At 41.2% G+C, this 24,387-nt stretch overlaps 2 protein-coding genes across 6 annotated transcripts in view; both read left to right on the forward strand.

The window, feature by feature from the left end:
* Positions 1-13,895, forward strand: part of LOC110497318 (TBC domain-containing protein kinase-like protein) — a 60,416-nt gene extending 46,521 nt beyond the window's left edge. For both annotated transcript variants that reach the window (XM_036933807.1, XM_036933808.1), the window contains 2 exons: positions 4,121-4,280; positions 13,496-13,895. In XM_036933807.1, the coding sequence (XP_036789702.1) occupies positions 4,121-4,280; positions 13,496-13,606 (271 nt within the window). In that variant the 3' untranslated portion in view covers positions 13,607-13,895. The remainder of the gene's footprint in view (positions 1-4,120; positions 4,281-13,495) is intronic.
* Positions 13,896-15,859: 1,964 nt separating this feature from the next.
* The window catches only part of LOC110534564 (hydroperoxide isomerase ALOXE3), an 80,641-nt gene continuing 72,113 nt past the window's right edge, over positions 15,860-24,387 (forward strand). Inside the window, exons 1-9 of one of the 4 annotated variants that reach the window (XM_036933811.1) lie at positions 15,860-15,997; positions 17,280-17,433; positions 18,064-18,271; positions 18,544-18,625; positions 18,743-18,865; positions 19,654-19,757; positions 20,311-20,483; positions 21,832-21,975; positions 23,749-23,952. In XM_036933811.1, the coding sequence (XP_036789706.1) occupies positions 17,287-17,433; positions 18,064-18,271; positions 18,544-18,625; positions 18,743-18,865; positions 19,654-19,757; positions 20,311-20,483; positions 21,832-21,975; positions 23,749-23,952 (1,185 nt within the window). In that variant the 5' untranslated portion in view covers positions 15,860-15,997; positions 17,280-17,286. Of the gene's footprint in view, positions 15,998-17,269; positions 17,434-18,063; positions 18,272-18,543; positions 18,626-18,742; positions 18,866-19,653; positions 19,758-20,310; positions 20,484-21,831; positions 21,976-23,748; positions 23,953-24,387 lie in introns of all 4 variants that reach the window. The other 3 variants (XM_036933812.1, XM_036933813.1, XM_036933815.1) reach the window with 3 other exon arrangements.

The following is a 24,387-nucleotide window of genomic DNA, read 5'->3' on the forward strand; positions in this document are numbered from 1 at the left end:
AAAACATCCAGCCCTATCCCTGGGTGTGAACACATCTGGCACATTTGACAGCCAATGGACAAAGTTACCCTGGATAAGAGCATGCTAAGAAAACGAGGAGAGTGAATGTGCAGGGGGTTAGATCTGATTAGAAGTCCAATTTAACCTCTGGTTATAATTACATAGAGTTACCCAGACACTTTTTATTTACGTTTCTTTACCTTTCTTGGAGGAAAGAAAAGGCAGACTCCTTAAGTGGGATGTGATTTCTTCCTTCGGCGGGTGTGGCTGAATTATTGATTCATTGTGTGTGTGTGTGTGTGTGTGTGTGTGTGCGTGCAACATAGCCTAACACACACTCCCCCGTGGATACACCTGATAAGTGCCTTAGATTAAAAATGGGTTGCCAGAATCAATAACCTAGTAATCCATCTTGGCTATTCATAAAAGTGCAATATCACAAAACAAAAACACAATTTGTCTGCACAGATGGACTGTTTGTTTTCTTCTAGTTCTATTTCCCTGACAGTTGTTCAGTTTATCAGGAGTAGACTTTCCAGCGCTAAGTAACCAATACTCTTTCATCTTAAAAGTGAGCCACTCTCTCAAGAGTCATCGTCAGAGGTCAGTGGAATGATAATTGTTTTAGGGGGAGTTAAAGCTCCATTAATCAGAGGGGGATTAGAGGGAATACCTGGCAACCGTCCTCCCTCAGACAAAGTCCTCTCCATTCTATAGAGTCCTGATAGACAGCGGTTCCCAGGGCTCCTGACCCTGAATAACAAAAAGGGCTTTGGGACACTTAGAGCTGGCTACCCTGCATTGTGATGATTGTGAGATAAAATACAGTGTTGGGTCTCCAGTTGGTCACAAAGTTATTCAATTGATCACACCAATCCTGTGTTTTACTAGTGGTTGGTTTCCATGCCTGCATATATTCAAGAATGTAAATGATAATTGAACAGAGTACCAGATTTCAGACTGTAGCTACCTTTTTAAGTAGTTAATGCACAGCTGTTTTAAACAACAGTTGTGTGGACTACCTTACATTTAAGGGTTCTAGAGCAAAGATTCAGTAATTAAAGTTAAATTTACTAAAGTGAAATATGTCAGCGTGTATAATGGCCTCTCTCTTCCCAGGAATAATTTAGTACGTGGCCTAAAGTGCTTCAGGAAAGCAGTTGAGCACCATTCGTCTTAAAATTATCTAGCAATAATGTCGATAACTACACTCGGAAACGGAGCAAGCCAGATAATGATTATTAAATTATACAAATATGTTTTTTGTTCTTCTCTCTGGCTCGCTTGTGCCTAGCTTTCACTGTTCCCTCAACACAAGCTGCCTGGCACTCAGCAGATAGCTAACACTGTTCCCTCAGCGCGAGCTGCCTGGCACTCAGCAGATAGCTAACACTGTTCCCTCAGCGCGAGCTGCCTGGCGCTCAGCAGATGGCTAACACTGTTCCCTCAGCGCGAGCTGCCTGGCGCTTAGCAGATAGCTAACACTGTTCCCTCAGCGCAAGCTGCCTGGTACTCAGCAGATAGCTAACACTGTTCCCTCAGCGTGAGCTGCCTGGCACTCAGCAGATAGCTAACACTGTTCCCTCAGCAGATAGCTAACACTGTTCCCTCGGCAGATAGCTAACACTGTTCCCTCGGCAGATAGCTAACACTGTTCCCTCGGCAGATAGCTAACACTGTTCCCTCGGCAGATAGCTAACACTGTTCCCTCGGCAGATAGCTAACACTGTTCCCTCGGCAGATAGCTAACACTGTTCCCTCGGCAGATAGCTAACACTGTTCCCTCGGCAGATAGCTAACACTGTTCCCTCGGCAGATAGCTAACACTGTTCCCTCGGCAGATAGCTAACACTGTTCCCTCGGCAGATAGCTAACACTGTTCCCTCTGCAGATAGCTAACACTGTTCCCTCAGCGCGCGCTACCTGGTACTTGGCAGATAGCTAACACTGTTCCCTCGGCAGATAGCTAACACTGTTCCCTCGGCAGATAGCTAACACTGTTCCCTCGGCAGATAGCTAACACTGTTCCCTCGGCAGATAGCTAACACTGTTCCCTCGGCAGATAGCTAACACTGTTCCCTCGGCAGATAGCTAACACTGTTCTCTCAGCGCAAGCTGCCTGGCACTCAGCTAACATTGTTCCCTCAGTGCGAGCTGCCTGGCACTCAGCTAACATTTTTCCCTCAGCGCAAGCTGCCTGGCACTCAGCTAACATTGTTCCCTCAGTGCGAGCTGCCTGGCACTCAGCTAACATTGTTCCCTCAGTGCGAGCTGCCTGGCACTCAGCAGAGCTTAACAAACGTATTGTCTTTTGTTTTCTTTCTTTCCACTCATTATGTAAATTTAAGCACTCTTCCAGTTCCCACCCTCCCTGTCCTCCTCCCATTCACCCATCCCCTCACCCGAGATTGAGTTATTACTTTAATTTGCCTGGCTCATGATATTTCCTCTCCTCCTCCTTTCTCCTCCCTCCTATTTCTGGAGACTGTTTTTGGCAGCCAGAGCAGCTGCTGTAGAAACTTCTGGTAGACTCTGTTAGGCTGACAGACCAAGACAGACCCCCTGTCTCAAGTTCACCTCAGACAGAAAATGACATGCACACATTAAATTATTACACTCTGGGTGGGGGGTGGTCATGGGGGGATGCACTGTATGGGGGGATGCACTGTATAGTGTACTGTGTCCATGCACTTACCCAGAAGGTATTTTTTAATCAGTGATCTTGTATTGTCTTGTAGTATTCATTATGCATGACTAAACACAGGTGGATAAATTATTGATTTAAAGATGTCTTTAGTCACTCAATCATTTCCCATATTGTGGACATCAAGCATATTTTACACCCAATTGCGCACAGACATTTTAAGTGGTACCTGCAATGAATCTGATTGGAGCAAGCAAGCTACCATGGCCTTGGTGTATTAGCTAGCCCTCGACAGGCCTAGTCCACTATAGATCCCTGTATTTTATAATAGACAGACCGTGTGAACACATGGCCTGGAGATGTATTGCTCTGTAATTTGAATCGACTGCATTCGGAGCCTGAGATTCATCACCGTGTCAGAGTCCCAAATCATATCCAGTTGCTCTGTTTTAGGCCCATAACCGTGAAACTGCAGTCTGTTGGACATTTCCCTCCACTCAGTCATGTTCTATTACTGCAGCAGTGTTAAACAGACTTTTATCAGGATGAGGGATTGGAAACAGTTTCTGTCTCCCTGTCCCCACACTGTAAAAAATATAAAAATCTAATGATTTGACATACAATTGTAAGGCAACCAGCTGCAATACGATTAAGAGTTTTTTTTCTACAAAACTTTCCACACACAAAGTTTTTGTTGAGTTTGCTCAACAACATAATTTTTTTTAAACTCACAATCTTATTGCTGCTGGTTGCCATAAAATTGTGCGTTGAATCAACATTATTTATTTAGAAAATTACAGTGCACATGATACATGTAAAACACTTGCAAAACCTTTAAGAAGTTAAAAGTTAACTTGTGAAATTAGGTAACAGTTTAGCTGAACAGCACTATACTGTAGTGTAAGAATCCACATCAGATGTTCATACCTGTAGTGGTATGCAGGGATTTCATCACCTTTATGGAGCTCACGGTATCACTACTGAATGCTAATAGACTTAATGAATGAATTATGATGTGGTTCTAATCATAGCCGCGGGAAGTAGGGGTGCCGAGAGTGCCACAGCACCCCCTGAAAAATCACATTTATTAATTATTATTATATAACAAAAATCACAGAAGTAATGCACTGGGCCTTTAATAGTCCTGTATTAGCGGACCAATATAGCCATCTGCAACACGGGCAAACCAAACCCCCCCCCCCCCATGGAAGAAGAAAATCTCAGCACCCCCACCCCTAAACCACTTCCCGCGGCTATGGTTATAATGCAGTGTTTGACATATGCATGTATGGCCCTCTTCTAATTACTTATTGGTCACCCTAAGTTATTGAGGACATCTGAGATAATCTCAATGTATTACCATCTCATAATGTTCCTGACTTCATCAGCCATCTAAAAAGACACTTTAATACCATAAAGACGTTACTTAGACTGGTGTACATTTTACAGCGTTGTCACTTAACCCAGGGTGTCCAGCTTCGGCCGAGGCCACATCTCGGGAAGCATCAGCATCCCCTACAGCACGGCGTTCTCTCCGGATGGGGAGCTGGTGCAGTGTCCCGCCACCGGCACCCTCCAGAGCTTCAGGGGACGTGTCATCGTGGTCATCAGCCACGCCATGAAGAGCGCCGCCATGGTGAGAGAAAACACACACGCGTTTAGGGATACACAGACATGCATGCATGAATGCAAATGCACACACATTGAACCTTTTATACATGCGGGGAAGTCCCATTGAGACCAATTTCTCTTTTACAAGGGAGCCCTGATTCACAAGTGCATGCATCTGCACACACACATGTATGCATGTGCACCCTACGCACACACATGCGTGCACACAACACACACACACTGTGTCTGCAGCTAGGACGGTTAACTTGCACAATGAGCAATTTAATGTATTCCACCTAAAAGTTCAACAAGCCAGACTGTTTTGTTTCAATTAGGCTCAGATTCCGTTCCTCCACAGACCTCCACTCTAAGTCATATGGAAGTCATGGATTGTTCAATCAGACAGTCCAGTTTGTGTTCTTCTCACTGAAATCAGTTCACCTCGTCTATGCTGCATTCAGCTGTTTCTGGGGCAAAGCTATTTGCTGTCTTATCAGCATATTTGTGAACTGTAATTGAAGTGAATCACCATTTTTCCAAATTAAGCATAAAAGCATGATTTGGTTCTGTTTTTCGCTGTATGGAATACTAAATGATAGTCACACTGCTATAAAAAAAGCATTCTTAGTTCAATTCCCCTGCGTATAATCCATATTTAGTTTAATTCACCTCGGTATAATCCATATTTAGTTTAATTCACCTCGGTATAATCCATATTTAGTTGAATTCCCCTCGGTATAATCCATATTTAGTTGAATTCCCCTCGGTATAATCCATATTTAGTTGAATTCCCCTCGGTATAATCCATATTTAGTTGAATTCACCTCGGTATAATCCATATTTAGTTGAATTCCCCTCGGTATAATCCATATTTAGTTGAATTCCCCTCGGTATAATCCATATTTAGTTGAATTCACCTCGGTATAATCCATATTTAGTTTAATTCACCTCGGTATAATCCATATTTAGTTGAATTCACCTCGGTATAATCCATCAAATCAGAATAGTACACCTGAACACCTTACTATGAACAATCTATTAGGCTACATGTACTGCAGGTTTAGATATGATTCATGTGGCATTCTGTTGCATCACCTTGCATCTCTTCTTGGCATTTGGCCCCAAGATGACAGTTGGCCTCCTTCGAAGGTTGGCCTTCTTGCCTGGGAAGCCCCAGTTCAGGGGGTATAGTTATGATCCTCTCAGACCCACACAGAGTGCTTTAAGAGGGGATATCTGGGATGTCATAACTCCTTAGGTCAGCGCACAGCGTCACATGAACCAGTATCTGTGCATTAGAGACCTCTCTTACGCCCAGGAAGCTCAGATTCAAACTCCCATTAACCAGCTCTGCAAGCGTTATGTCAAAATATGTTCGTTGATCACCAAATATGGAGTTTCTTCTTCATTTACTTCCGTTACGGCCGGTATGTACTTCCAAAAAGAGAGAATGAGTTAATTATTTGTGGGGTCTAGCATAGAGGTCGACCGATTTATGATTTTTCAACACCGATAACGATTATTGGAGGACCAAAAAAGCTGCTACTGCTTAATCGGCCGATTTTTATTTATATATATATTTGTAATAATGACAATTACAACAATACTGTATTAACAATAAACACTTTTATTTTAACTTAATGTAATACATCAATAAAATCAATTTAGTCACAAATAAATAATGAAACGTGTTCAATTTTGTTTAAATAATGCAAAAACAAAGTGTTGGAGAAGAAAGTAAAAGTGCAATATGTGCCATGTAAAAAAGCTAACGTTTAAGTTCCTTGCTCAGAACATGAGAACATGAACACTGTTTGAGGTTGTGGACAAGTGTCTTTTATACTGATAACAAGTTCAAACAGGTGCCAATAATACAGGTAACGAGTGGAGGACAGAGGAGCCTCTTAAAGAAGTTGTTACAGGTCTGTGAGAGCCAGCAATCTTGCTTGTTTGTAGGTGACCAAATATTTATTTTCCACCATAATTTGCAAATAAATTCATAAAAAATCCTACAATATGATTTTCTGGATTTTATTTTCTCATTTTGTCTGTCATAGTTGAAGTGTACCTATGATGAAAATTACAGGCCTCTCTCATCTTTAAGTGGGAGAACTTGCACAATTGGTGGCTGACTAAATACTTTTTTGCCCCACTGTATGAAAGCTGCTGGTTCCTTTTAACATGAGTCTTCAATATTCCCAGGTAAGAAGTTTTAGGTTGTAGTTATTATTGGACTATTTCTCTCTATACCATTTTGTATTTCATATACTTTTGACTATTGGTACTTTAGTATTGCCAGCCTAATCTCGGGAGTTGATAGGCTTGAAGTCATAAACAGCACAATGCTTGAAGCATTGCGAAGAGCTGCTGGCAAACGCAGTAAAGTGCTGTTTGAATGAATGCTTACGAGCCTGCTACTGCCTACCACCGCTCAGTCAGACTGCTCTATCAAATCATAGACTTAATTATGATATAATAACACACAGAAATATGAGCCTTAGCTCATTAATATGGTCAAATCCGGAAACTATCATTTCGAAAACAAAATGTTTATTCTTTCAGTGAAATATGGAACCGTTCTGTATTTTATCTAATGGGTGGCGTCCATAAGTCTAAATATTGCTGTTACATTGCATAACCTTCAATGTAATGTCATAATTGCGTAAAATTCTGGCAAATTAGTTTGCAACGAGCCAAGTGGCCAAAACTGTTGCATATAACCTGACTGCGTGCAATGAACGCAAGAGAAGTGACACAATTTCCCTAGTTTAATATTGCCTGCTAACATGAATTTATTTTAAACTAAATATGCAGGTTTAAAAATATATACTTGTGTATTGATTTTAAGAAAGGCGTTGATGTTTATGATTAGGTACACATTGGTGCAACGACAGTGCTTTTTTTGCGAATGAGCTTGTTAAATTACCCGTTTGGCGAAGTAGGCTGTGATTCAATGATAAATTAACAGGCACCGCATCGATTATATGCAACACAGGACAAGCTAGATAAACTAGTAATATCATCAACCATGTGTAGTTAACTAGTGATTATGTTAAGATGGATTGTTTTTTATAAGATACGTTTAATGCTAGCTAGCACCTTACCTTGGCTCCTTGCTGCACTCGCATAACAGGTAGTCAGCCTGCCATGCAGTCTCCTCGTGGAGTGCAATGTAATCGGCCATGATCTGTGTCCAAAAATGCAGATTACCGATTGTTTTGAAGTCTTGAAATCGGCCCTAATTAATCGGCCATTCCGATAAATCAGTCGACCTCTAGTCTAGCGGCCCTCATCCCCTTTTTGTAGCTGTTAATGACCAGTTTGAAAAGGTGAGAGACCATACTTACTCTGAAGTAAGGAAGACAAGTATTCATATTGAAATGAATGGGCAACCTGAATGAACTTAGCCTGTGAACCAGATACTTACCAAACCCTCTGTGTTGACTCTTAGGAAATTGCTGTGTATCTGACCTTCTGTATAAGAGAGACCAGACCAGTGAGACAGACTGACAGAGATAGTGACAGACAGGCAGGCAGACGGACAGGGGGTAGAGTAATCCATTTAGAAGAAATATCACAGACCGCCTAGTCAGTCTGGGGTATATGTGACGTGTGGCTCAAGGTCAGAGGTGAGACGAACTACCGTGATAAAGTCGACCTTCCCATCTACACTGGTGTTTCTGCAAAGACAGAGCCCAGTCTGCACAGGCATCTTCCAGCCTTTGCAGCCAATAGAAAAACAACCTGTCAATTTGCAGAGCAGGGAGGATAAAGCCCTGTGCTATAGATGGATACACAGGAATATGGCCTTGTTGCTCTAGATGAAGGCCCTACTGATTGGCCCTGTCGCCCAGACACCACTTCCACTGCACTCCTACCTCCTTGCTCCATTTCCTGTCGTCTTATCTTCCCCCACCAGAGCCTACATCCACCTGGATAGTGTGAAAGGCGGTGTATTCATTTGGGATTTAACCATGCATGGATGTTGTGTGTGTGTCTTAGTCACAGACTTACCGTCGGCTTTGAGCAGAGTGATTACGGCACGGTTACTGGTTTCTCTGGCATCACGACAGGATGAAAGAGAGGGAGCTTTGGACTGTCCTTCTGTTTGGATCCTCGCTTAAACGCTTCCTTAGAATGTGTGTGCTGCTGCAGTCTCGTTGTTGTGAGTTTCCCTCCCTCTTGATCTCTGATTCGAACTCTCTCGCTATCGTTCCCTCTTTCTCTCCCCCTCTCTCACTCCGTTTTCCTTTCCTTTTCCTTCATCAATCTCTTCTACTTACAGTGCCTTGCGAAAGTATTCGGCCCCCTTGAACTTTGCGACCTTTTGCCACATTTCAGGCTTCAAACATAAAGATATAAAACTGTATTTTTTTGTGAAGAATCAACAACAAGTGGGACACAATCATGAAGTGGAACGACATTTATTGGATATTTCAAACTTTTTTAACAAATCAAAAACTGAAAAATTGGGCGCGCAAAATTATTTAGCCCCTTTAATTTCAGTGCAGCAAACTCTCTCCAGAAGTTCAGAAAGGATCTCTGAATGATCCAATGTTACCTAAATGACTAATGATGATAAATACAATCCACCTGTGTGTAATCAAGTCTCCGTATAAATGCACCTGCACTGTGATAGTCTCAGAGGTCCGTCAAAAGCGCAGAGAGCATCATGAAGAACAAGGAACACACCAGGCAGGTCCGAGATACTGTTGTGAAGAAGTTTAAAGCCGGATTTGGATACAAAAAGATTTCCCAAGCTTTAAACATCTCAAGGAGCACTGTGCAAGCGATAATATTGAAATGGAAGGAGTATCAGACCACTGCAAATCTACCAAGACCTGGCTGTCCCTCTAAACTTTCAGCTCATACAAGGAGAAGACTGATCAGAGATGCAGCCAAGAGGCCCATGATCACTCTGGATGAACTGCAGAGATCTACAGCTGAGGTGGGAGACTCTGTCCATAGGACAACAATCAGTCGTATATTGCACAAATCTGGCCTTTATGGAAGAGTGGCAAGAAGAAAGCCATTTCTTAAAGATATCCATAAAAAGTGTTGTTTAAAGTTTGCCACAAGCCACCTGGGAGACACACCAAACATGTGGAAGAAGGTGCTCTGGTCAGATGAAACCAAAATTGAACTTTTTGGCAACAATGCAAAACATTATGTTTGGCGTAAAAGCAACACAGCTCATCACCCTGAACACACCATACCCACTGTTAAACATGGTGGTGGCAGCATCATGGTTTGGGCCTGCTTTTCTTCAGCAGGGACAGGGAAGATGGTTAAAATTGATGGGAAGATGGATGGAGCCAAAAAACAGGACCATTCTGGAAGAAAACCTGTTGGAGTCTGCAAAAGACCTGAGACTGGGACGGAGATTTGTCTTCCAACAAGACAATGATCCAAAACATAAAGCAAAATCTACAATGGAATGGTTCAAAAATAAACATATCCAGGTGTTAGAATGGCCAAGTCAAAGTCCAGACCTGAATCCAATCGAGAATCTGTGGAAAGAACTGAAAACTGCTGTTCACAACTGCTCTCCATCCAACCTCACTGAGCTCGAGCTGTTTTGCAAGGAGGAATGGGAAAAAATGTCAGTCTCTCGATGTGCAAAACTGATAGAGACATACCCCAAGCGACCTACAGCTGTAATCGCAGCAAAAGGTGGCGCTACAAAGTATTAACTTAAGGGGGCTGAATAATTTTGCACGCCCAATTTTTCAGTTTTTAATTTGTTAAAAAAGTTTGAAATATCCAATAAATGTCGTTCCACTTCATGATTGTGTCCCACTTGTTGTTGATTCTTCACAAAAAAATACAGTTTTATATCTTTATGTTTGAAGCCTGAAATGTGGCAAAAGGTCGCAAAGTTCAAGGGGGCCGAATACTTTCGCAAGGCACTGTATCCTCCCTCTACACATCTTTCGTTCTCTCTGTCTCTCTCTGTCTCTCTGTCTCTCAATTCAATTTGCTTCATTGGCATGACGTAACAGTGTACATATTGCCAAAGCTTATTTTGGAGTTTTACAATATTAACATAATAATAATCATCTATGTTGTTAACGGGACAACAGTAACAGAAATCATGGGTCAAAATAACCATATGTTGAACAATAACAATAAGCATAGTGGACATTTGCAGGTTGATTGGTCTGTCAGACACTGTCCCTCATCTTATGGCAGGCTGCAATGTAGTGTGCTGCCAACCCACTGCTCTCTGCGTCCTCCCCCAACAGGACGGGTAGCCTATTCTCATCAAAGAGATATTTTTAACCTCTCTCTAATTGTTTTATATTTTTTACATTTTGTCAGGAAGTGCAGCTCTCTCTCAGGTTCTGCAGTGGTTGCACAGCCTTTCCTCTGCAGGGAGCCAGGTTTTCCTGTGTCTACCCTTCTCAATAGCAAGGCTGTGCTCACTGAGCATGTACTTTGTCAAGGTTTTTCTAAGGTTTTGATCAGTAACCATGGTCAAGTAGTTAGCCACGGTGTACTGTCGATTTAGGGCCAGATAGCACTGAATTTTGCTTATTGTGTTTCCCAATAAGCAATGTAGTTTTGACTGTGTTGTACTTTGGTTTATTCTGATTGATTAATTGGATGTTCTGGTCCTGAGGCTTCAGTGTGTTAGTAGAACAGGTTAGTGAACTCAGCCGCAGGACCAGCTGGATGAGGGGAATATTTTCTTTGCTCAGCTCTTGGCATTGCAGGACTTAGTAATGATATGAGAGGGGTCACAGTATTTTAGATGTTTCCAAAACTTAATTGCTCTTTTTTCTAAATGATTATTAGTGGAAATTGGCCTAATTCTCTCTTCTCTTTCTCTCTGCCGACCATCTGTGTCTCTCTCACAGTCACTTTTCCTCCCTCTCTCAATCTCTCTCTGGCTGCTGTAGTTTTTCTTAATGAATGGACTGTTTGCTTGCCCTTTCCATCCCCAATAATCTGCCCTGAGGCTGGATGGAAGATCTTTTCTCATTTGGAGATTTCAGCTGAAGTCTGCGACAGTCTAGTTTGAGGATATTTAAGAAATTCATTCAGTGTGTGCGTGCTTTTGTGGGTTCATACTGTGTGTGTGACGTCCCCACAAGAATAGTAAACAAACAAAAATGCTGACTAACTGGGGACATTTTGTTAGTTCCCATAACGTCAAATGCTATTTCTATGGGATTTAGGGTTAAGGTTAGAATTAGTGTTAGGGTTAGAATTATGTTTAGGGTTAGTTTGAGGGTTAGGTTTTTGAGTTAGGGTAAGAGTTAGGGTTTATGGAAATAGGATTTTGAATGGGACTGAATGTTTTGTCTCCACAAGGTTTAGTGGTGAGGGAATTAAAGCACCTGCGATTCATTCTGGTCGAGAAGATAGAATATGTAGCTGTGAGAAATGTGTTTTGACCTGGCAGGCAAACGTGTGTGTGTGTGTGTGTGTGTGTGTGTGTGTGTGTGTGTGTGTGTGTGTGTGAAATGCTGTTTGTACTCTAATGCATTAGTGATGAATGTTTGTTTACTGCCTAGTGTGCTTTCTCTCCCAGTCTCTGGGTGAATTCAAAATGGCACCATATTCCCATAGGGCTCTGGTCAAAAGAAGTGTGCTGTGGTATGTAGGGAATGGGTTCCATTTGGGATGCATTCTATACATGGCTCAGTGAGACTGGAGATATATGACACATAGCTAGGTCTTTAGTCGTCTACTATATCGTTTATGTCTGATAGAAATTTTTATTTATTTACCGTCTATTTACAATCGGAACATGCATGAAAACATGACTGTAAATATAACAGTTTATATATACAGAGACACAAGCCTGCATACATTGGCCTGACATTAATGTATCTTTCGTTATTTACCAAGCAGTGCACTTCCCTGAACCAATTCCAGTGTTTTGGCTGTAATGTTATACTCCAAGGCGTGATGTTTGGTTACTACTTCACCTTGCTTGTTAGTCTGAGCCGTATTTGTTCTTCTCTCAGCCACTGATAAACGCTAGCAAACAAATTCAACTTGCTAATGCGAGCACCATAATAGAATCATCTGTGTTATTTGAAAGAATTGAGAGGTTGTCGTCGAGCTACACTAGATACTGTACCTACTGTAGCCAACTGGACGAGACTGGATGTGTTGCAGACCACCTAACCTACAGTAACCAGAGTCTGGGAACAACTTAATTCCCCAGATGTGATGCCATAGATGTGGTGAGCAACACCAGTTGCACCAGGCTCCAGTTCTGGGGAAGTCAGAATTACAAAAAGCGCTATTACAGCATATTTTCAACACAGTGTTGCTCTTTATTATGTTGAAGAAACACGTTTCTCCCTTACCTACATCAGGGCCTGTATCAGATGGTACCTAGATAAGAACCTGTATCAGATGGTACCTAGATAAGAACCTGTATCAGATGATACCTAGATAAGAACCTGTATCAGATGGTACCTAGATAAGAACCTGTATCAGATGATACCTAGATAAGAACCTGTATCAGATGATACCTAGATAAGAACCTGTATCAGATGATACCTAGATAAGAACCTGTATCAGACCTGTATCTGACCTGTATCTGATACCAGGGCCTGTATCAGATGAAAATTGCAGAAACTAGACAACTGCATGTTCTCTAAGTACGCAGAGACCTCCTTCGTCAGTAGGAGCAGTCTTCTTCCTGCACCTTCCTGCTACTTTGTCGAATGTTGTGGTAAATGTTCCATGTTGTTAGTGGTTTGCCTTGGTCTTGTTGACCCCCCCTCCCCTCCAGTTTGATAAATGTTCCATGTTGTTAGTTTTTTGCCTTGGTCTTGTTGACCCCCCCTCCCCTCCAGATTGGTAAATGTTCCTCCATGTTGTTAATGGTTTGCCTTGGTCTTGTTGTCCCCCCTCCAGATTGGTAAATGTTCCTCCATGTTGTTAATGGTTTGCCTTGGTCTTGTTGTCCCCCCTCCAGATTGGTAAATGTTCCTCCATGTTGTTAATGGTTTGCCTTGGTCTTGTTGTCCCCCCTCCAGATTGGTAAATGTTCCTCCATGTTGTTAATGGTTTGCCTTGGTCTTGTTGTCCCCCCTCCAGATTGGTAAATGTTCCTCCATGTTGTTAATGGTTTGCCTTGGTCTTGTTGTCCCCCCTCCAGATTGGTAAATGTTCCTCCGTGTTGTTAATGGTTTGCCTTCGTCTTGTCTCCCCTCCAGTTTGGTAAATGTTCCTCCATGTTGTTAATGGTTTGCCTTCGTCTTGTCTCCCCTCCAGTTTGCGACCCACCTGGTGAAGGTAAACTACCCTCGGGTGACCACCCTGGACGGAGGCATCAACAAGATGAAGCCCACAGGCCTCCTCACTGTCCCCTCCCCCCAGATCTGATCAGAGACCACACCCGCCAGCTGCCAAACAAACTCGGTCCTACCCACACAAACAAAAGTGAACCGCTCATTCATCGTCTACCAACGGGCATTCTTTTTATTTTATTTTAATAAACTTATCGTAACAACATTTTGAAAATATTTGCTTGCGTTTCTGTATATTGTTTTACATTTAGATTTCATAATTTGATGTAACAGTCCCTCTCTTTTTTTTATTCTTACGTTGTACTGTATGTATGTGCTCAGAGATGTCACAGCATTAAAATGACTGAGATCAGCTCCTCACTGTACAGAGTGTCTGACTTCTGTTTGCATAAGAGATAAAGGGTGTATCATTTGAAGATAAGGGAAGAGGTCACATTGATAAAATCTTGAGGTCTTCTGTCTCATCATAAAAGAGAACTCAAGGGTTGCGTTGATAGTTGACATACAGGGTGTGTTTCATCAAAAGCATTGTACTACTCACAGTTCATGTCTGCTATCACTGCTCAGTGCGTATGTAAGTGTTTTCATGTTAAGATAGTGTATTTACAAAGTTGAATCTTTAAAATCTATTATTACAACCATATGGGCCTCATACTGTAGACACACTAAGCTCACTGTAAACCTAGCTCCATGATAAAAACATATATTGGTTTGACCTCATTCCTGACCCTGTCTACCCTGCGCCTGTGTTTGTCCTGCAGGAATCCCTGTATTATGTACACAGTGAAGGTTATATACAGATTGCATATGTAAGTACTGCAGTCCCTGCAACTCCATTTCTGAACAGAAAGGCAGCATACAGTAGGTGGGATTTGTCCTGTTACGACCCAAATAGATGTCCCAGGGGGCAAACATTTTCTGGTTTTCAACTGACTCACTGGTTGAGAAGACGTCATGCAACCAGCTAAAAAGATGTACTTTGTGACGAAATGGAGACGTTGTGGGAAAGATATCGTATTTTGGTTGTTATCGAATCTGTAGTTTTTATTGGTTGCTAAGAAGACTGTAAATGTTAAATAAAATGTATTTGATTAGAATTCTTTGATATGCTGTCCTGGGGGCTGGTCTCGTGGTAGTGCTGTAATACCCTTTGTCCCTGGAGGCAAGGGTTCAATTCCCGGCTGTGCCACTTTCTGACCTAGATCGCTTTCTTTAATCTCCCCTACTATCTCAACTACTTCTACCTGTTAGCTGTCAACAAAAACTATGAAATCCCCGAAGGCGAATACTTTAAGAGAATGGAATTCCATAGGCTAACCTGACCTGCACCTTATCTGCTTCCTGATGTTACCAAGTAAAAGTGCCTAGTTTGAATGTTTAAAAAAAAAAAGGGGGCCATCACTACTTGGTCTTCTTAAAGTAACATGCTTTTCCACACTTTAGTGTATATTTACAGTAGCCTATGTTATTCGCCAACCCTTTTCCATCAGCAGAGGGCCTCACACAGGTATGAGGAGCTATAGGAGGATGGGATCATGGGAATGGCATAAAACACATGAAACATAAAAACCACGTTTGACCCCGTTCTATTGATTCCATTCCAGCCATTACGATGAGCTGTTCCTCCTATAGCTCCTCCCACCAGCCTCCTCTGGCCTCACTTATTCTTTGGAATTTGCCATGAAGGATATGCGATAAGACGCGAGTTAGTGATACATTTTGGCCGGTATGTGTCCTGCCAAAAAAGCATAATGGGTGTTGCATCATCAGTGCAAGTAGGAAGTATTTGGAAGGATTTGGAGGCTGTCCTGGCGCAGCGGTCTAAGGCACTGCATCTCAGTGCAAGAGGCGTCACTACAGTTCCTGGTTCGAATCCAAGCTGGATCACATCCAGCCGTGATTGAAAGTCCCGTAGGGCGGTGCATAATTGGCCCAGCGCCGTCCGGGTTTGGCCGGTGTAGGCCGTTATTGTAAATAAGCATTTGTTCTTAACTGACGTGCCTAGTTAAATAAATGTTACATAAAAAAAAATACTGTACAGTATTGTATATATAGTACTAACTCCATATAGTGACTATACAAGACTTGTGAAATCCTGTTTGGATATCTTGCAGACCACCTAAACAGAGTCTGTGACAACAATTCAATTTCCCACCTGTAACTTGCATTGCAGTGCTGAGCAAACATTTCACCGCATGCCCTCAGAATTGCGAAATTGACGTTACAACACCCTTTCAACCACGGCTTAAATTTCTACTGTGTATTTACAATAGGTGATTGGGCAACGCTTCGCTATCAACATTCTCAGAATTTATCATGCAGGATATGCAAGGTCAATGGTGGGAAGTAACACCCAGATATGTACGTATGGTTCTACACACACCTCCAGCCAGGTATAAAACGAGCAGTAGGGAAGGTGATCATTAAGGCACAGTTAACAGGGTACTACAAACTATCAACCAATCAGGTAAGGGAACTCTGAATGTTTTATTTTTGATAATATGGGAGACATTTTCATCAAGCAAAAGAGCACAGATGTGTGCAGAAAATACAGTTAAACTTGATGTGCAGCGTGATTTCATGTTTTGTTTTCTTCAACTATGTGTAGAATGAGGAGGCTATTATTTAACCAGAGATCAGTGTACTGAGCCATGAATGCAATGCACACAATGCAATGGGTATTTTGGATAATATGCACACAATGCAATGGGTATTTTGGATAATATGCACACAATACAATGGGTATTTTGGATAATATGCACACAATGCAATTGGTATTTTGGATAATATGCACACAATGTAATGGGTATTTTGGATAATATGCACACAATGCAATGGGTATTTTGGATAATATGCACACAATGCAATGGGTATTTTGGATAATATGCACACAATGCAATGGGTATTTTGGATAATATGCACACAATGTAATGGGTATTTTGGATAATGTGCACACAATGCAATGGGTATTTTGGATAATGTGCACACAATGTAATGGGTATTTTGGATAATATGCACACAATACAATGGGTATTTTGGATAATATGCACACAATGCAATGGGTATTTTGGATAATATGCACACAATGCAATGGGTATTTTGGATAATGTGCACACAATGTAATGGGTATTTTGGATAATATGCACACAATACAATGGGTATTTTGGATAATATGCACACAATGCAATGGGTATTTTGGATAATATGCACACAATGCAATGGGTATTTTGGATAATATGCACACAATGTAATGGGTATTTTGGATAATGTGCACACAATGCAATGGGTATTTTGGATAATGTGCACACAATGTAATGGGTATTTTGGATAATATGCACACAATACAATGGGTATTTTGGATAATATGCACACAATACAATGGGTATTTTGGATAATATGCACACAATACAATGGGTATTTTGGATAATATGCACACAATACAATGGGTATTTTGGATAATATGCACATTGAATAAGCATATAACTCCTGTCTATGGTCCATTTGCTCACTATCATTTGCTCGTGCAAAATGTCCCCCTACATGCTGTGTGTATGCAATAACTGTGGCTTTGCAAGTTTGTTATCCTAGCAAGAATACCCTAAAAAAAATATTTTGTTATTAAAATGGATGAATGGATATCATGCAAGTCTTAATATTTGCAGAAATGTTTGCACTGTCTACATTGAATGAACTGTTGTTTGCTGTGCAGTCTCAGTGTGTGCAGATAAGCCTATCGTAGTGTTTTTCAGAGTCAAAATGGCAAAATACAAGGTGACTGTGTACACACACAACATCGCAACTGCCACCACGATGAACAATGTCTTCATCAAGCTGGTTGGCGAGAAAGGAGAGAGTAAGCGCACGTGGCTCACTAGCTTGAAGGGAGGCTTCTATCAAGGCACGGTAAGTCAGTAATGCTCCTATCAGTACTAAGAGATATTTCTCTTTAAAACTAGAATCCTTAATTGAAACAATAACAAAGAGGCACCCCGCCTCTGTTTTGGTAAAAAGCTGAGGGATGGGCTTATAGAAATGTCACCATTCTCAAAATCATAGAAGAATGTGTACTTTTAACCATGTTTTGTGGCTATAGCTTAGTGTTTGTTTACATTTACATTGCTTACAATCATTGGGTTCTGATTGGGTACGACAGTTGAACTAAGCAATTATAAATTATATTCTTCAAGAATCTATGAGTATATATAATTTATATGTCCAAAATATGGATGTAGCAACAAATTATTCTAGCTTCAATAAGACTTACCATTTGCATTTTTCAAATACTGTGCTCAAAACACACCCAAACGCACCAATATGTTCATACACATATAGTGTATGTGACATGAATACTGGTAGTCCAGGATTAGTTATATTTGCCTTTGTTATTTGCTTTCTCACACAGTCCAGGTTCTGCTCTCTCTCACTCTCTCTGCCCCTCCCTTTTTCTCTCTCTCTCTCCCTCTCTCCATCTCATTCTTTCATTCCCTCCATCTATCTCTCACTTCCTCCATCTCTCTCTCTCTCTCTCTGCAGGCGTCTCGTGAATTCGACGTGGTGTGCCCCTCCTCCCTCGGCACGCTGGTGCTGATAGAGCTGGACAAACAGCCCCTCCCACTCTTCCCCCAGGACGCCTGGTTCCCGTCCAAGGTTGTCGTGACGACGCCAGAGGGAGACACATGCCAGTTCCCCATCTACCGTTGGATTATGGACAAGGAAGTGCACCTGTTCAGAGAGGGCACAGGTCAGCACGGTGTGACGTTATGAAACAACATCACATGCAGACATGTTAGAATGAGTAATGCATGGGGAAAAAAGTGGATACTTGCAGCCATTGTGTGTGTGTGGGGGGGGGGGGGGCATTTTCTTTGTGTGTGCATGATGTCACTAAGTTTTAAAAGCTACTTTTCCTCTTAGGGCCACCATACATACAGTAATACATGCAACACTGGTTCTGAAGGATTAGTGCAATAATACGTGTGATTAACTTGATTTATTATTTTTTATATTTTTCAGCTAAAAGGCTCTGTGATGAAACTAATCATCTTGCCAGGTACAGCAGGGAAAAGGAGATGAAGACGAGAACTGAGCTGTACTGGTAGGTGCTGTGGTCTTTCGTCCTAGCTACCCAGTCTGTCCATTATATCTGACCAACCTCCATATATTTCCTGCTCCTCCTCTTTCTCCTGCTCCTCCTGCTCCTCCTCCTACTCAGCTGGGATACCTACAAGGAGGGTTTCCCCGGCAGCATGAAGGCAGACAACCCTCTGGATCTTCCCAGCGAGATCCAATTCTCGTTCACCAAGGCCACCCAGTTCCTCTTCACCGCCGCCACCGGGTGAGTTCCTCACCTAAGCCAAATGTATACCCGACTTGAGTACACAACACGAGAATGCAATGTGCTACTCATAATGGCTTCCCTATGTGGTTATGTGGTAAGTTACAGAATGAGGAATCGGCGTGCTCAACTCGAAGGTCTGTAGTAACTAAAAGTTGTTGGGTGCCGGGTTCAAAAGGCATGCACTGGGGGGGAAAACCCCCCAAAACCCTCATTCATTAAAATATTCTCTACATCTTAATGTATTTTTAGGCACTAGAAGTTGTGAAAAATAGTAGAATAATGTATGTAAATAATGAATGTAAATTATGATTGTGAAAAAAGATACTACAATGTTTCATCAATTATAACTATGTGTGAATGCCTTATTTTTCTCCAAACGCTGATGAAGTATGTCACCCAAATGTGTCTGATTCCTCTGCCCTCTCCTGCTGATAATTACATTAAAACTTGAGAATAGTTCAGTGCGGATTTGAGCTTTTTTCCTTTGTCCAGTACGTGGTGAGTTTAACATTTTGGGTTGCACACACTTGCATGTTTTTTCAACTATGCAGGACAGACATTTTTGCGTAGCTAATTACGTTGCATACGTCGGGCATAATTCATCCTCTAAGGACAGTTTTTTATTTCATTTTTTATTTATTTCACCTTTAGTTCAAATAGTACTTCCTGCAGAAGATCATTAAAACTCTAAAGTATTCCATTCATTTATATTGTTGAGTTGTACAATTGCTCTGCAAAACTCTATTGTCTCAGCTTGACACAGTTCCTTGTCTCCCATTCTGTAGGATCACTGAGCTGAAACTGAAGGGGTATTCTGACAGCAAGAAGAGCTGGAAAAACATTGATGAAATCAGCAAAGTCTTCTGCTGTAATAGAACTGTCATCTCAGGTGAGTGCATTTCATAGGTGCATTTGCAGAATTAACTCCAGGGGCCTGTTTATTAGGTGGTAAACGTTTTGAAACAAAGTGAAAGGGGGAAGTAATACTACTTGAATATGTCCAATAAAAATATACATTCAGTACCAGTCAAAAGATTGGACACACCTACTCATTCAAGTTTTTTTTCTCCATTTTCACTATTTTCTATATTTTAGAATAATAGTGAAGACATCAAAACTATGAAATAACACATATGGAATCATGTAGTAACCAAAAAAGTGTTAAACAAATATTTTATATTTGAGATTCTTCAAAGTTGCCACCCTTTGGCTTGATGACAGCTTTGCACACTCTTGGCATTCTCTCAACCAGCTTCAAACTTTTGACTGGTACTGTATATACTGAAAACGACCCTGGATTACTAGGCATCATCTGGAAGAAAACAGACTGAAACAGGGAGGGAATACCTGTCCAATAAGAAACTATTGATTTTATTTTCTGTTGCAAAAGGTTTTGCTATGGTGTGCACTAATTAATACAACCCAGAATTTCCTCCTTCCAGACTACGCACAGGAGCACTGGAAGGAAGACGAGTTTTTCGGGTACCAGTATCTGAACGGCTGCAACCCCATGTTGATCCGTCGCTGCTCGGAGTTGCCGGCAAATTTCCCCGTCACAGGAGACATGGTCAAGCCCTCTCTTCGTGGATCGTCCAGCCTCCTAAAGGAATTGCAGGTACTGTACAGTATGTCAAAATGGGACTCATTGTTAAAAGTTGCCTAAATTATTGCAGTACCACTTCTACCAAGGGTGGCGCTGGACATGGGGCAGTCCTCTTGGACCAAGGTGAATATCTTAGATATTCACAATTATCAATGGAAGTCAATAGAGATCCTTTTGTTGGATGTCTAGACATCCACTTTCTTGGATCATCAGAAGCATGTACCAGATTCCTTTTTGGACCTACAGATGACTTTGGTGGAGGTCCATCCAGTATGTTTCTCAATAGCTAGGTTTCCATCCAATTGGCGATAGATTTTCATGCAAATATTCTCAAATTCGCATTAAAACAATATGCACATTTCCCCACGATAGATGTTTCCATCAAATTGACCTGTTGCAGATATAAGTCTGTGTGATGACGTAGTGCACATAAAAATAACCTTTATGGTTCCCATGTACCCAAACATAAAAATAACCTTTGTGGTTCCCATGTACCCAAACATTAAAATAACCTTTGTGGTTAAATTCCCATGTACCAAGACATAAAAATAACCTTTGTGGTTAAATTCCCATGTACCCAAACATAAAAATAACCTTTGTGGTTAAATTCCCATGTACCAAGACATAAAAATAACCTTTGTGGTTAAATTCCCATGTACCAAGACATAAAAATAACCTTTGTGGTTAAATTCCCATGTACCAAGACATAAAACATTTAAACATGTAAATGGCATTTCCATCGCATTTTCAACTCTGATGGCTTTGTCACAATTATTTTTCTGTTATATAGCGAATGTGCCCACTCTGGTCTTGGCTCGTGCACTCTAGCCAACAGCTGGCAGATACAGTGCAGGTATAATCTACATGATGACATTATTATATAGACAAAAAATATTATTTTTACTTATCAATGGCAGTCAAGCATCTGCCATTCCACCACCATTTCTCACATAATACATTTTACAGACACAAAAATATCTAGCATATTTTGTTTTGTTGACATGCTGAGGGTTTACAGACAAACGTTCTGTTTTCTTCAGGCCTGTCGTGACATTTTCTATCTGACATGTACTTCAAAAATGTTGGATGAAACCTGGTCACTGATAAATGAAAAACATCCCAGTATTACTTTCTTTGATGTTTTGTGGGGGGATGGTGACCCTACAATTCAAGAAAGTAATCGCAAAAATAACTTTATTGGATGTTTTTTGGGATAATCCTAGTAAAACACAGAGCTACAATATCTGTCCCATTCCAAAATACCAAGAAAGTGAACCGTAATCCTAACCTGTTGCATTTTTGCATTCTATCCTACAGTAACTTTTGGATTTATTCTCCCATGTCATCCAATCCCTAACAGAGCGGCAACATATTCCTGCTTGACTACAAGAACCTGGATGGATTAAAGGCAAACGTGATCAATAGGAAAAAACAGTACATGGCGGCTCCTCTGGTTCTGCTCTACAGAACCCCTGATGACAAGCTGGTTCCCATCGCCATCCAGGTAAGGTTGCCCTAACTAACTTTGAAGTGAAGACTACAGTCACGGAGACCATTACAAGTGAGAGAGTCTGTAAACCCATCATGTTTCAATCTCCTTTAGAGAGCCCAGTTACCTGTGGAGGCTGGTGGAGATAGAAATGGAGAGTACGGGCTCATTACTACCGCTCCCTTCTTTACGTTTCAAACATTACAACTAGCCCGTCCTCCCCATGTTTCCCTCCACCAGCCTCCACTGTATCTGACAGGCCCAAAGAAAATATGTTTGATATAGTCTTCAAATGCTTTGAATGATTGCATTACACACTTAGAACATATGGTTCATCAAGGGTCCTTTGGGAAGGGTGATGGTTTTATGTGAAACCTTTGAGTCCTTCAATGCTTCTTTGGAGTTCAGGGAAGGGTTCTTTCCTCTTTTGTGATAATCAAATGTAGGGGGGGGGGCAGCTCATAATTATTTTTTTAGGGGGGGGTTCTCAAAGCTCTTTTTGAGTGAGAGTGTCATTCCAGTTTATATTTGTGTTATTGTGTCATTACATGTTAAATATGACTATAGCTAGTGAAAGTGTCTTGTGAAATGCGTAAGGGAAATCAACGACTATGTGTTCTCTGGAAAATAATGAATAATGAGGTGTGTTCCACAACGCGCTAGCAGAGTGGAACTAACCTTCCACAGAGTTACGTTATTTTCCAGAGTACGCATAGAGCCCCGAGTTGATTATCCCTTTTATACCATGGCTATAATTTAGCACATTAACTGCTAGAAATATGTTCCTTTCAGCTTTCAGGGATAAATGAGTTCAACATCCACTGAAATAGCTAGCAAGTTTACTAGATAGCGACACTAGTTGCCTGGGTAACCAAAAATACTTGCTAGTTTAGCTAACCAAACCATCAGTCCTAGCTTCCTATTATAAATTCGAATTCAACAATGCCACTAACATTAGCCTAAAGCCATGTGCGCATTGTTGAGCTTATAATATGAATAAAACATTTAAAAAAAACAAATTTATCAACAGTTTTAAGCTAAACGGTCTGATCTGTTGCGTCAGACTATTACATTTTTACATTTTAGATGTGCAGTGGTTGTGTGCATTTTGAATCTGTCATTCTTTTGAACCGTAGACATATTTTGTATCATCCCAGGGATGACAGGAAGCCCTTAATTATAAAGACATAACAAGTAGGCTATTTGGTTGTAATTGCAATGTTGCAACATTTTTTAGACTATCAAGGGTGTCCAACCATCCTCCAGGAGAGCCTTACAGGGTTACAGACAGTGTAGCCTCCATTTTTGTCTGATTCTCTATGGTAAAAAAAAGATAGTAATGCATTTAATTTTGTAAAGTGGTTCATTGCATCATACAATGATGTACAAAACATACAAATGGTGTTACAGACCCTTTTTTTGTGTGTGTCTTGAGCTTTTGGACAAGTAAAAAAGGTTTCCTACTTGTCCAAAGGACAAGTGGCTAAAAAAGTAAATGTCAAGCCCTAAACCAAAAAGGGTTGAAACGATAGCAGAACCCTTTTTGGTGCTAAATAGAACATAAAAAAAAGAAGTTATTTATAGAACCTTAGGAAAGGGTTCTTTATAGCACCATAAAGGTTCCATTTATAACCTTATGTTCATGGTTATTTATAGAACCTTCAAAAAAGGGTTCTATGTAGCACCAAAAAGGAATCCGCTAATGTTATTATTTGTATTTTTCCATTAAACAGGGATAATGTTGCTGGTAGCCATCTATGAGGTCCCTAACACTCTCTCTCTCCACAGTTGAAGCAGAAGCCTGCTAAAGACAACCCCATCTTCCTTCCTACTGACTCTGAGTATGACTGGCTCCTGGCCAAGATCTTTGTGAGGAGCGCTGACTTTCAAGAGCACCAGCTCAACGTCCACCTGCTGCGCACTCACCTCCTGGCTGAGGTGTTCGCTGTAGCACTGCTGCGCAACATGCCCATGGTGCACCCCCTCTACAAGGTACATAACACAGTACAGCATAGCATAACATAGCATAAACCCAGGCGGTTGGTGGAACCCTAATTGGGGAGGACGGGCTAGTGGTAATGGCTGGAGTGGAATGTTATCAAACACATGGCTTCCATTCACTCCATTCCAGCCATTATTATGAGCTGTCCTCCCCTCCGCAGCCTCCACTGAGCATAGCATAGCATAACATAATATTAGCATAACATAACATAATATTAGCATAGCATAACATAATATAGCCTAGCATAACATAATATAGCATAACATATCATAACATAATATAGCATAGCATAACATAATATAGCATAACATAATATAGCATAACATAACATAATATATCATAGCATAACATGGCTTCCGGGTTGGATGCGTGCTGTGTTAGGAAGCAGTGCGGCTTGGTTGGGTTGTGTTTCGTAAGACGCATGA

Source organism: Oncorhynchus mykiss, chromosome 10, assembly GCF_013265735.2.
Source record: "Oncorhynchus mykiss isolate Arlee chromosome 10, USDA_OmykA_1.1, whole genome shotgun sequence".
Classification (NCBI taxonomy): domain Eukaryota; kingdom Metazoa; phylum Chordata; class Actinopteri; order Salmoniformes; family Salmonidae; genus Oncorhynchus; species Oncorhynchus mykiss.